Source organism: Amblyraja radiata, chromosome 4 (genome assembly GCF_010909765.2).
Source record: "Amblyraja radiata isolate CabotCenter1 chromosome 4, sAmbRad1.1.pri, whole genome shotgun sequence".
NCBI lineage: Eukaryota > Metazoa > Chordata > Chondrichthyes > Rajiformes > Rajidae > Amblyraja > Amblyraja radiata.
Window position 1 is genome coordinate 63,503,271 of NC_045959.1, and position 13,362 is coordinate 63,516,632.

The following is a 13,362-nucleotide window of genomic DNA, read 5'->3' on the forward strand; positions in this document are numbered from 1 at the left end:
GATATGTGGTAACTCGTGAAGATTTTTCAACATGTTGAAAAATGTCCACGAGTAAAATATACACCGGATGGAAAAATTCGATACTTTTTAACTCCTAGTTATACCGTAGTAGCTCGTGAGTTTACCGTAGTAGCTCGTGAGTTTACCGTAGTAGGACCTGGTGCCTATATCCCTATTGTATGTTCATGATGGAAATAAGAATACTCAGTATATTCATTACCTTTGAATTGCAGTTTTATGTAATCCTCCCATTTCTTTTTTTTTAAATATTTTATTTTATTAGAAGTAAGTACAGTCATATGGCACCAAAGTGCCTAATATATATTTTCATAATACATTTTATGTACAACTTCTTTTTTTTTTTTTGTTACATTGAAAAAAGATTAGAATAAGAAAAAGAAGTTAGATAGTAAAGGATAGAAAGATGTGAAATATATAGTGTGTGAAAAAAGAAAACGAGTAAATGAAGAAAGTTGAGAGAGAAAATAGAGAAAAGAAAATAAAATAAAAAAGAAAAGGAGATCATTATTTATAATCTTGACCAACCCTCGTCCAGTCCTGAAACAGTTATTTTTTACAATTGTGTTGCACCATATGATTCCAAAAAAATGACGAATGGAGACCAACTCGTTATGAATTGGTCTGATTTATCCATTAGGAGGAATCGCATTTCCTCAAGATGAGCGGTGTCCAACATACTTGCAATCCACATTTTAAGCGTTGGTATTGATGTACCCTTCCAAAATTTAAGAATTAATTTTTTTGCTATTATTAAACCATAGTTAAGGAATAGATTTTGAGATGTGTTCAATTTATTCCCATCTTCCATTACGCCAAATATAATCATTTCAGTATTAGGTTCCATTCTTGTCTTGAACAATTTTGTAAATATTTCAAAAATATCATTCCAAAATCTATAAAGTTTTATGCAGGAAACTAAGGAGTGTGTTATAGTTGCCTTTTGGGCTAGACATTTATCACAAGTGGCGGATATATTTGGATAAAATTTGTTCAATCTTGTTTTTGAATAATATAATCTATGTACAATTTTAAATTGAATTAGATTATGTCTTACATTAATTGAACATTTGTGAATATATATCAGGTATTTTTCCCATTTAACCTTCGTAATTTTTATCATTAGTTCCCGTTCCCACTCTTCTCTAAGTACCTCTGTCGATGGTAGGTCTATATTTAGAATACTATTATATAAATATGATATTAATTTTTGTGAGTCAGCTTCAATATTCATTGCTTCTTCCAATAAGTCAGGAGTTACTTTTTGATATCCTTGTATATATTTTTACACGAAATCGCAAATCTGAAGATATTTAAAATATTGGTTGTTTTTCAATTTAAATTTTAATTGTAGTTGTTGGAATGATAGTAGGTTTCCCATTTCGTACATATCCCCGATCCTTCTAATTCCGAGACTTTCCCATTGGTTATATGTCTTATCAATAAGAGATGGTTTAAATAAAGGGTTATTCGCTATTGGCATTAACAGTGATAGATTTCTTAATTTTAAAGATAATTTTATTTGTTTCCAAATTCTTATTGTACCATATATAATTGGGTTCTTCTTAAATATTGTGTTATTCAGTTTTTTGGGGGAGAAGAGGATCGTTCCTATATTACAAGGATGGCAATCCTCCTTCTCCATTTTTATCCATTCTGTCTGTTGGGTAGAACTATCCAACCAATAAATCATATTCTTAATATGCACTGCCCAGTAATAATACATAAAATTCGGAAGTGAAAGTCCCCCGACCTCTTTTGGTTTACATAAGTGTTTTTTTGTGATTCTATGTGATCTATAGTCCCAAATATAATTAGTAATATTTGAGTCTAATTTAAAAAATATATATTTTGGTATATATACCGGTATAGATTGAAATAGGTATAGTAATTGTGGTAGGAAGATCATTTTTATTGCATTTATTCTACCTAATAATGATAAGGGAAGTGTTTTCCAAAATTTAATCAACGTATTAAGTTTATTTAATAAAGGTATGAAATTAGCGTTGAATAATGCTTTATATTTTCTAGTAATCTGAATACCCAAATATTAAAAATTTTCTGTTGCGATTTTAAAGGGGAACTTCAGTAAGTGTGTAGGTTCTTGAGGTTTTAATGTCATGATTTCACTTTTATTCCAGTTTATTCTATATCCAGAAAAAGACCCAAATTCCTCTATTAAGTTTAATAAATTTGGTATGCTCGTTTGTGACTTTGTAATATATAAAAGTATATCGTCTGCATATAATGAGATTTTATTCTTTGAGTCCCTGGTATTATAGCCCTGAATATTCGGATGAATTCTTATACTTTCAGCCAGGGGTTCTATCATAAGGGCAAATAGCAGGGGTGATAGTGCACATCCCTGCCTATTACCCCTTGATAGTTGAAATTTTTGAGATAACATGTTATTAGTTAAAATTCTTGCCATTGGTTTATCATATAATAATTTTACCCATGTTATAAAATTCTCTCCCATATTAAATTTTTGTAGTACTTTATATAAGTATTGCCACTCTACCTGATCAAATGCTTTCTCTGCATCCAAAGAAATAATTGATATATCTTCTTCCTCTACTTTATGCGAGTACATTATATTAAACAGGCGTCTCAGATTATTAAATGAGTATCTTTTAGGTATAAACCCCGTTTGATCAGGGTTTATCAATTTACTAATATATTTGCTTAATCTTCTTGCTAAAATCTTTGCTAAAATTTTCTGATCTGTATTTAAAAGTGATATAGCTCTGTACGAGCCCGGATCTTCTAAATCTTTATCTTTTTTTGGAATAAGCGTAATAGTTGATTCTGTTAGTGTTTCAGGTAGTTTGTTTTCTTTAAAAGCATGGGAGTATAAATTAAATAAATAAGGGGTTGTTATCTCCTGAAATTTTTTATAAAATTCATTATTAAACCCATCTGGTCTGGTCTTACCATTTTTCAGCGATTTTATTGTTTCACCTATTTCTTTGATTGTAATTTGAGCTCCTAGTTCCTCTTGTTCCAAAAGGTCCAATATTGGAAGATTGCAGGTATCTAGAAATTTTTTTATTTTACTATCTTCTATATTAATTTTAGATGTATATAAGTTTTGGTAAAATTGGGCAAATCTATTATTAATATCTTCAGGTAGTATTAGTAATTCACCTTTCTCTGATTTAATTTTGGTTATAGTATTTTCCTTTTCTTGTTTTTTCAATTGGCGAGCTAAAAGCTTATGTGGTTTGTCACCAAACTCAAAATGTTCCTGTTTTGTAATTTGGAATAGTCTTATTACTCTTGCCGATAAATCCTCCCATAATTTCTGAGTTCCATTTCACAATATCTATCAGACATACAGAATGTTGCAAGGTAATATTTTGCCCAAATTCAGTTGTATCTTTCTATCTCAATAAATATCACAAAATATGCCATTGATTCAGCCACATTATGACAAAATATAGAATGTAGGTTATTTGTAATTAGTCACCCCATCCCAGAAACAACAGTACCTAAAGAAGAACATTTGTCTTACTAATTTACAAGCATGAGCCATACATAGTCCGTTGATCCATATCCAGCATAATGTTGTGATAATTGCATAAAAGGTCTAAGAAATTTGGTGTGGAATGATAATCCATCTCAGTACTCATTTTGGCAAGTCCCAAGCTTTTCCCTCAGCTGCTTTTCTTTTACTCAGCTGCTGTAACATTTCCTTCCTATCAAAATCTCTGTGTAGAATCTCTGTCCCTATCTTCAAATTCCCACTTTGAAATAAAATACAACTTTCGACTTAAAAAAATTCGCAGCAATTAGTCGATTCCCACACATTTTCAATCATCATTCGATTCAGTGTAATTTTCACACCTGGTTAATGTAGTTTTTTTGAAACATACAGTACATTACAATAAATTGTTTCAAGCATACCCGTACTAAACGCACAAACATTAAGGTGGTTACTGATGTTGCAGACGGTTATAAATGAATATAATTTCAAAGTGAAATAGGAGATTTCCGTGGAAAGAATATTTAACCAGAATATAAGGTGAGGTCGCTGCAAAATGCTCACTTAAAACAATACGCCGTCAACTCAGGATTGTTTCTTAGCCCTCTGACAGGTGCTTCAATCTAACCTCGTAGCTCGCTGTTAAACAATTCATAGCTATTAATTTTCATTCCTGGTCCATATCGAACCAGGTGTGGGTGTGGGTGGGGGGGTCAGCTAGGATAAAAGACCATATATTTGCATTTATATCACGACTTGGAACGACATCCATCATGTCACAATAACGCAGGTTGTTAATCGCACATCGGTTGAATCACTTGTGAAAGATCCCTCCTTTGTTTAAAGAATATGACAGGTTAAACGACATTTAACATGGTTTCAATGCACCTCAAATACAAGATATTCTTTTATTTTTATTTTTTTTAAAATATATTTTTATTAGAAGTAGACATATTATAAAGTATAGTTACATATTATAGTAAAAAGACTTTTCATATACATCAGTCATACATTATTAAAATTTTCAATTATCTATTACTTCTGCTTCTAGTGTTTTTATTTTTTATAGAAAGAGAGAGAAAGAGAGGGTAGAAAGTTACAAATTTAAAAAAACAGAAAAACAGAGGAGGTGGAATGGGTTACCTGTAATACGTCAATGGAGATAGGTTCGTAGATTATAAAGTATAGCTTTTCATCTGATCCTGAGTTCAAGTTTCAGTTGGGTCCTCGTGCTGTGCCAATCTATCCCTTCAGATAGTTAATGAATGGAGCCCAGATTTTATCGAAAATATCTTGTTTGTCCATTAAGACAAGTCTAATTCTTTCTAAGTATAGTGTCTCCGACATTTCCGTAATCCACATATTAATTGTGGGGGTTGTAGGGCCTTTCCAATAACATGGTTTCAATGCACCTCAAATACAAGATATTCTCAATTTATATTTGCCGGATTCAACCTTTTTAAGGCGATTAGTATATTGATTATTATGTTGCTTTCAAATTTTCTCAGAAGCCTGAACAAATATTCTGCAAAAGCAAAGAAATGATCTTAGTCAATAACAAGAAATTGCATTTAAATAGCTTCTCCAACCAGTCAATCTTTCCACGTGGGTACACAAAATTGCTGGAGGAACTCAGCGGGTGCAGCAGCATCTATGGAGCGAAGGAAATAGGCGACGTTTCGGGCCGAAACCCTTCTTCAGACTGGTAGGGGATGGGGAAAGAAAGAAGGACAAAGGGAGGAGGAGGAGGAGCCCGAGGGCGGGCGGATGGGAGGAGACAGCTAGAGGGTGAAGGAAGGGGAGGGGGGGAGGGGACAGCACGGGCTAGCCAAATTGGGAGAACTCAATGTTGATGCCAAGGGGACGCAAGGACCCCAGACGGAATATGAGGTGCTGTTCCTCCAATTTCCGCTGTTGCTCACTCTGGCAATGGAGGAGACCCAGGACAGAGAGGTCGGATTGGGAATGGGAGGGGGAGTTGAAGTGCTGAGCCACCGGGATATTTCCACGTGGACAGGTAGGAGTTTTATAAAACAGTATTTGATAGGAAGGAAACGTTACAGCAGCTGAATAAAAGATTGGTCAAATGGTAGGTTCAATGAAGATCGGGCGAGGAGGATTGCGGGTGGGGGAAAAGTATCTACAGCTTGGGACTTGCCTAAATGAGTACTGAGATGGATTATCATTCCACACCAAATTTCTTAGACAACAATACCTTTTATGCAATTATCACAACATTATGCTGGATATGGATCAACGGACTATGTATGGTACCTGCTTGTAAATTAGTAAAACAAATGTACCCGCTACGTTCATTCTACGTGCTTACCACGAGTTTGTTTTTTTTTAAACTCGGGAGAGCTCTTGAGTGAACTCACACAGTGGGACAGGGCTTAGCGTTATTAAACCTGTGAATATAGTAGAAATGGCAAAAAAAAAAAGGGTATGAGGTGAGAACAAAAAAATGTTGAGAAGGATGAGGAGCCATGAATATTTTAAGTGGTAGAGCAGGCTCAAAAGGCTGACAAACCACTGTTTCCATTTTCTTTTTCTATGGTTAATTTAAGTGTTTTTAATTATTTTACTGTTTCAATTTGTTATAATTAACTTTTTTATTTTAATCACTTGGCTTTTTTTTAAATGGCCTCAGCAGCAGGCATGGTTTAGAATAATCTGCCCATTGTGTTCATGACTATCTTGAGTGGAAGTGTGAAAAAGATCAGATGATTAATTAAAATTGAAAATTAGGCTACAATATTTAAATAGCAACTGGTTTAATGAATTTTGCAATCTATTTTGATTTTCACCTATATATAAAATCTGCTGGCTTCAATAATTATTTACACAATCAATTAAATGAGTTGTTAACATTTTGTCCATCTATTTGAAATTGTTTGTCTCTGAACAACCTTTTGATTAGGATAATGCCTTTAGATGAGTATTCTTTTTTCAGCAGACCAGTATTAAACTGAATTAGTGTAATTTCTGTTCAAGAATCCTTTAAATTACTCAGTGAGCATTCAATTTACTGAGCTTTTACAAGGAGGTTGTGGCTCAAAATCATTTTGTCTTGAATAAGAAAGCAATTTGAATCATATTAAAATCTAATTTACAATTTGTATTTAAAGTAGATTATCTAAAATTGTATTCAATTTAAAATAATTTTGTATTACCTTTATTAAGATACTAGACTAAGTGGGGCCCGTTGGGTCCCAGCATCACACGGGAGGGCTGGTCCCCCAACCCAATATTCCACCCCTCCACGATTTCAATATTGGTGGGCAGTGTGGGGTGGGGGGGGGGGGGGCTTTCTGGAGCACTAGTATGGATGTTGTGGGCTGAAGTGACTGTTTTCCAGAGGGCTAATATGGACTGTGGGCCAAATGGATTCTTGGGCTGGCGGCTCAGTCACTCAAGCCTGTTGTGCTGGAAGCTCACTCACTCACGGCTGGTGGGCTGGCAGTTGACTCATGGCTATTCCTTGAAATTCCATTTCAAGCAGGGTGCAAGGCCACCAAATTCAAGTGCAGTTTCTTACCACTTCAAGCAGGGTGCAAGGCCACCAAATTCAAGTGCAGTTTCATACCATTTCAAGCAGGGTGCAAGGCCACTTAAGACAGATAGTCATGACCTCTCCCTCCTCCATCTTGCAGAGACTGAGGCACGCCCACACTTCTGGGTTTTATAGTCCCTCCCCCCCTCCCACCAGAAGGGGCGTGGCCTTCATGGCATGATTAACAGGAGAGAGAATCTCAACATTTTTTAAACACGAATAACTTATTGTTCATCAATGATGAGCGGAGGGGGACTCTGAGTAAGATGGCCAAAAAAAATCATAGCCGTACATGGTAGCGTTTTTTCCAAAATCAATATAAAGCGCAAACAGGAAGTGGTCAAGATTAGACTTTTAATTATATAGAAGGCAAGGCAACTTTAATTAGGCAAGGCAACTTTAATTAGGCAACACAACTTCAGCATTTCCAAACCAAAGGCAACATAGCTTTAGCATTTCCAAACCAAAGACAACACAGCTTTAGGATTTCAAAACCAAAGGCAACACAGCTTTAGCATTTCCAAACCAAAGGCAACACAGCTTTAGCATTTCCAAACCAAAGACAAAACAGCTTTAGCGTTTCCAAACCAAAGGCAACACAGCTTTAGCACTCCCAAACCAAAGGCAACACAGCTTTAGCATTTCCAAACAAAAGGCAACACAGCTTTAGCATTTCCAAACTATATTTTCAAACCACATTAAGGGCACTGACAGGTCAGTAAAACCACTCACAGTTTAGTGGACATGTGTTCAGTGTTATTCACAGCTCAGACTGAGAGACGTAACCCTCTCGCTCCCCCATCTTGCAGAGACTGACTGAGGCACTCAACACTTCCACGTATTATAGCCCCTCCGGAAGGGGCATGGCCTTCAGGAGAGAGAATCTCACCATTTTTTAAACACTAATAACTCTTTTATTTTTTGATCGATGGGGAAAATCCTCTTGCCCTGCGCAGCGGAGGGGGACTCTGAGTAAGATGGCCAAAAATCACAGCCGTAAGTGGCAGCGTTTTTTCTAAAATCAATATACAGAACAACAATAAGTGGTCAAGATCAGATTTTTAGTAATATAGATATGTCCTAAAAATGGCCTCTTTAAAGTATAAAATTATGACCAGTAGCCACCTCAGATGTTAAATTAAAATGGAAATTGCTGAAATTATAAAAGCAAAAGAACATAAATAATAGAATTTGTAGTTGGCAGTCACTTCTCCTATCATTCACTAAGTTTGTGGTTGAACCTATATCTTGTCCTCTACTGCCATTTTTCTCCATTTTTGCAACACAGTAGCGCAGAGGTAAAGCTGCTACCTCACAGCACCAGAGACTCATGTTCGATCCTGACTATGCGTGTTGTCCTTGCAGAGTTTCTATGTTCTCCTTGTCACCATGTGGGTTTTCACCAGGTGCTCGGTTTCCTCCCACATCCCAAAGACGCGCAGGTTTGTAGGTTAATTGGCTTCCTTAAACTAGTGTGCAGGTGATCAATGGTTGGCATGAACTCGGTGGGCTGAAGGGCCTGTTTCCACGCGGTATCTTGAAACTAAACATTTCCTCTTGCACTCAGTTTAGTTTAATTAATTGTCATGTGAACGAAGATGCAGCGAAAAGATTGATCTGCATGCTCTCCAGTCAAATTGTACAGTACACAAGTAGAATAGATCCTCTTCTGGAACAGCAAGTAGAGAGTTGCCTTGTTATAGTGCTGTCTTACGACTTCCAAGTCTCTGAAAGGTCCAGTGTTGATTGGGGCATGTATTCCATTACTCTTCCTGAATTCGATGTCTAGTTGCTTCACTTTGCTGAAATTGTTGTCCTGATACTGTGTTACTAAAGTTCTCTATCTCCTTCCTGTACTTTGAGGTAAGGGACGTTGTGCATGCATGTGACACAGACTGCTCCACTTCACAAAAAGGCAGGCATAGCTTGGGTCCATGTGAATACCTACATTTACCTAATTGATCTGAAAAAATTACGTGGAGGTGGGAGAGTTGTTGATAATATTCGGACAAGGTCAGTCAGGCAGATGAGTTTTCAGGCAGAGTGAATCTGGCTAGACTGTTCTGGGACAAAGTAGATGGCTGTCAAATCCTGTTAATAGAATATTTGCAGCATCTGGAGGGGTTTTTTAATATCCGCATTGAAATGTTCTCCATGTTTTTTCACACAGAGTGGTGAATCTCTGGAACTCTCTGCCACAGAGGGTAGTCGAGGCCAGTTCATTGGCTATATTTAAGAGGGAGTTAGATGTGGCCCTTGTGGCTAAGGGGATCAGAGGGTATGGAGAGAAGGCAGGTACGGGATACTGAGTTGGATGATCAGCCATGATCATATTGAATGGCGGTGCAGGCTCGAAGGGCCGAATGGCCTACTCCTGCACCTAATTTCTATGTTTCTATGTTTCTATGTTTATGCTACTGCATTATTGTAAGAGTTGCTTTGATTTTATTTTGCAGAATGGCCATACAAGTCAACAAATTCAAATTTGAAACTCTTCCAGCATCCAGCAAAGTAGATGAAATGTGTGCAGAAAACCAAAGACAGATTGAAGAGGAAAGGAACCATGCTCAGGCTACAGAGATCAATAGCAAATTGAACATCAAGTGGAAGATCATATCCTTTCACGGTGCTGACATATAACTTGAAGAAAAGAGGAGAATGAATGAGAGAATGCAGATTGTTAAATATAAAGCCAAAAGTTAATATAGAGCCAGTAGAGCCGGTGCTGGCTCGAAGGGCTGAATGGCCTACTCCTGCACCTATTTTCTATGTTAACTGGTGGGTGAACACAGTGGGTTACGCAGCATTGGTAGAAATAAATTACTATATGTGCTATATCAAAGTTTAGTTATGAACGTATCATTGTTGAGGCTTATTCTTTCTTATTGTATCAATTCTGCCTTCCAAAATAATATCACTCACTCCTAATTAGCCATACAAAGATATGTGTACAAATTAGAAGCAGGAATAGACCACCTGCCTCCTTGATCTTGCTCCACCTTCAACAAGTTCATGCCAATCTGATTGTAATTTCAGCTCTGCATTCCACTTACCCCTAGCAACCTTTCACTCATGCTTTCTGTGTTAAAGGCTGAACTGTAGTCAGTGAATAGCATCCTGTCATAGGTGTTCTTATTGACAAGGTGATTCATAATAAATGTAGCACAAGAGAGATGGCCTCCTTCATAGAACTCTTTAAAAAAAATGCAAATTGCAAGGGATTTAGATTGTCTAAATGGAAAAAATGTGTGCCTTTACCATCCTTTCAAAGCATTTATAGTGCATATTACTCAATATTTAAGGTAGAGGGCAGCAGTCATTTGGATAGGTCACTTTACATTTCTTGTGGACTGGAATGATAGATGTTTCCTTGAAGCAGATGGGGATAGTGGACTGTGAAAGTGAGAGGTTGAAGATGTCTATGAAGACTATGGCCAGTTGATTGTGCGATTCAGAACCCAACCAAGGACTCCATCCCAGCTGGCTGGTTTCTCAGAGTTTACCCTTGTGAAAGCAGATCTGACTTCTTCCTTTGGAATGTATGAAACACATATTTTATCCAAGAAAACAAAAAAATGTTTTTCAAGTTATGCCACATTGTGTTTTATGCTACTCACCTGGAACAGTGAGCAACAATATTTAATTTGTCAGCACAGGGCAAATTTAGAGCTGATGTCGGGTTACTATTCTTCATACTTTTTAAGAAGGGAGGGAGAGAGAAAACGGGGAATTACAGACCAGTTAGTCTAACATCGGTAGTGGGGAAACTGCTAGAGTCAGTTATTAAAGATGGGATAGCAGCACATTTGGAAAGTGGTGAAATCATTGGACAAAGTCAGCATGGATTTACAAAAGGTAAATCATGTCTGACGAATCTTATAGAATTTTTCGAGGATGTAACTAGTAGCTTGGATAGGGGAGAACCAGTGGATGTGGTGTATCTGGACTTCCAGTAGGCTTTCGACAAGGTCCCACATAATAGATTAGTATACAAACTTAAAGCACACGGCATTGGGGGTTCAGTATTGATGTGGATAGAGAACTGGCTGGCAAACAGGAAGCAAAGAGTAGGAGTAAACTGGTCCTTTTCACAATGGCAGGCAGTGACTAGTGGGGTACCGCAAGGCTCAGTGCTGGGACCCCAGCTATTTACAATATATATTAATGATCTGGATGAGGGAATTGAAGGCAATATCTCCAAGTTTGCGGATGACACTAAGCTGGGGGGCAGTGTTAGCTGTGAGGAGGATGCTAGGAGACTGCAAGGTGACTTGGATAGGCTGGGTGAGTGGGCAAATGTTTGGCAGATGCAGTATAATGTGGATAAACGTGAGGTTATCCATTTTGGTGGCAAAAACAGGAAAGCAGACTATTATCTAAATGGTGGCCGATTAGGAAAAGGGGAGATGCAGCGAGACCTGGGTGTCATGGTACACCAGTCATTGAAAGTAGGCATGCAGGTGCAGCAGGCAGTGAAGAAAGCGAATGGTACGTTAGCTTTCATAGCAAAAGGATTTGAGTATAGGAGCAGGGAGGTTCTACTGCAGTTGTACAGGGTCTTGGTGAGACCACACCTGGAGTATTGCGTACAGTTTTGGTCTCCAAATCTGAGGAAGGACATTATTGCCATAGAGGGAGTGCAGAGAAGGTTCACCAGACTGATTCCTGGGATGTTAGGACTGTCTTATGAAGAAAGACTGGATAGACTTGGTTTATACTCGCTAGAATTTAGGAGATTGAGAGGGGATCTTATAGAAACTTATAAAATTCTTAAGGGGTTGGACAGGCTAGATGCAGGAAGATTGCTCCCGATGTTGGGGAAGTCCAAGACAAGGGGTCACAGCTTAAGGATAAGGGGGAAATCCTTTAAAACCGAGATGAGAAGAACTTTTTTCACACAGAGAGTGGTGAATCTCTGGAACTCTCTGCCACAGAGGGTAGTCGAGGCCAGTTCATTGGCTATATTTAAGAGGGAGTTAGATGTGGCCCTTGTGGCTAAGGGGATCAGAGGGTATGGAGAGAAGGCAGGTACGGGATACTGAGTTGGATGATCAGCTATGATCATATTGAATGGCGGTGCAGGCTCGAAGGGCCGAATGGCCTACTCCTGCACCTAATTTCTATGTTTCTATGTTTCTATACCGAAAGTGATAAATGTAAGGGTAGGAAGAAGGGTTTCGGCCCAGAACGTTGCCTATTTCCTTCGTTCCATAGATGCTGCCGCACCCTCTGAGTTTCTCCAGCACTTTTGTCTACCTGTGATAAATGTAATATGTGTAATCCAAGAAAGTGTAATGGAGGTGAAAGAGGTTAAATCACCCTTTCTTTAATACTTTTTACTACCTGCCCTATACAAGCTGACAGGTTAAAAACACTTGATCTCTTTACTTTTCTCTTCAAGCACTTGTCCTTGTTCCATCTCTCAGCTTTTTAAAATCCCCATTCTATATTGTCATCTTGCATTCTTCCTTAACTTCTGCCAAGACAGCCTTCACAGTACAGTTCATACATGACTCACTTTATTCCAGTGGTCACAGGCCACGTGTAATCCCCACACTAGCTTTCCTTTCCATATTTATGTACACTGACTAGACTCTACTGCCATCACAGATAAAGCTTTCTCTGGTGTTTTCCGTGCATCACTCGCCATTCATGTCGACTTGCTTCTTCGACATTTGCTTCCTTCTGTGTCTGACGTTGTAAAGATTTTAATCCCTCCCCATTTACACTTGCACCATCTGTCTGTCGCTTGTCTGGGCGTTAGCCTTTTAATCATCAGATACCTCCATAGCTGGTATACTGCTTAATTATTTCCTTACTTCTATTTACGAAACATTTGCTAGCAAATCATTTCCTTTCTTTCCCTGGTTATTTTAACTTGCATTGCCTTTTTTCAAGTGTAGGTGATACACATTTACATTTGTTTAGTTTAGTTCAGAGATACAGCGTGGAAACAGGCTCTTCGGCCCACCGGGTCTGTGCCGACCAGCGAACCCACACACATTAACACTATACTACACCCACAAGGGACAATTTTTACATTTACTAAGCCAATTATCCTACAAACTTGTACGTCTTTGGAGTGTGGGAGGAAACCAAAGATCTCGGAGAAAGCCCACGCAGGTCACGGACTGAATAACTGATTTTAGCTACTCATCTAATTTAGCTGGATTAATGCAACGCAGTATCAAAAGCTCACTTTTTTCTGCAAAAGCATCTACAACTCCAGATTTACCAGTGGAAACAAAACATATTTGCAGAAGATGACTACCAAAGCTTAGTCACTCACAGTAACTATAAGGAGAAG

The 13,362-nt window shown here is 37.9% G+C and overlaps 1 protein-coding gene across 9 annotated transcripts in view; it reads left to right on the forward strand.

The window, feature by feature from the left end:
* The window catches only part of trappc9 (trafficking protein particle complex subunit 9), a 575,858-nt gene that overhangs the window by 281,045 nt on the left and 281,451 nt on the right, over positions 1–13,362 (forward strand). For all 9 annotated transcript variants that reach the window (XM_033019648.1, XM_033019645.1, XM_033019642.1 and 6 more), the window contains one exon: positions 9,512–9,668. In XM_033019648.1, coding sequence (XP_032875539.1) covers positions 9,512–9,668 — 157 coding nt within the window. The remainder of the gene's footprint in view (positions 1–9,511; positions 9,669–13,362) is intronic.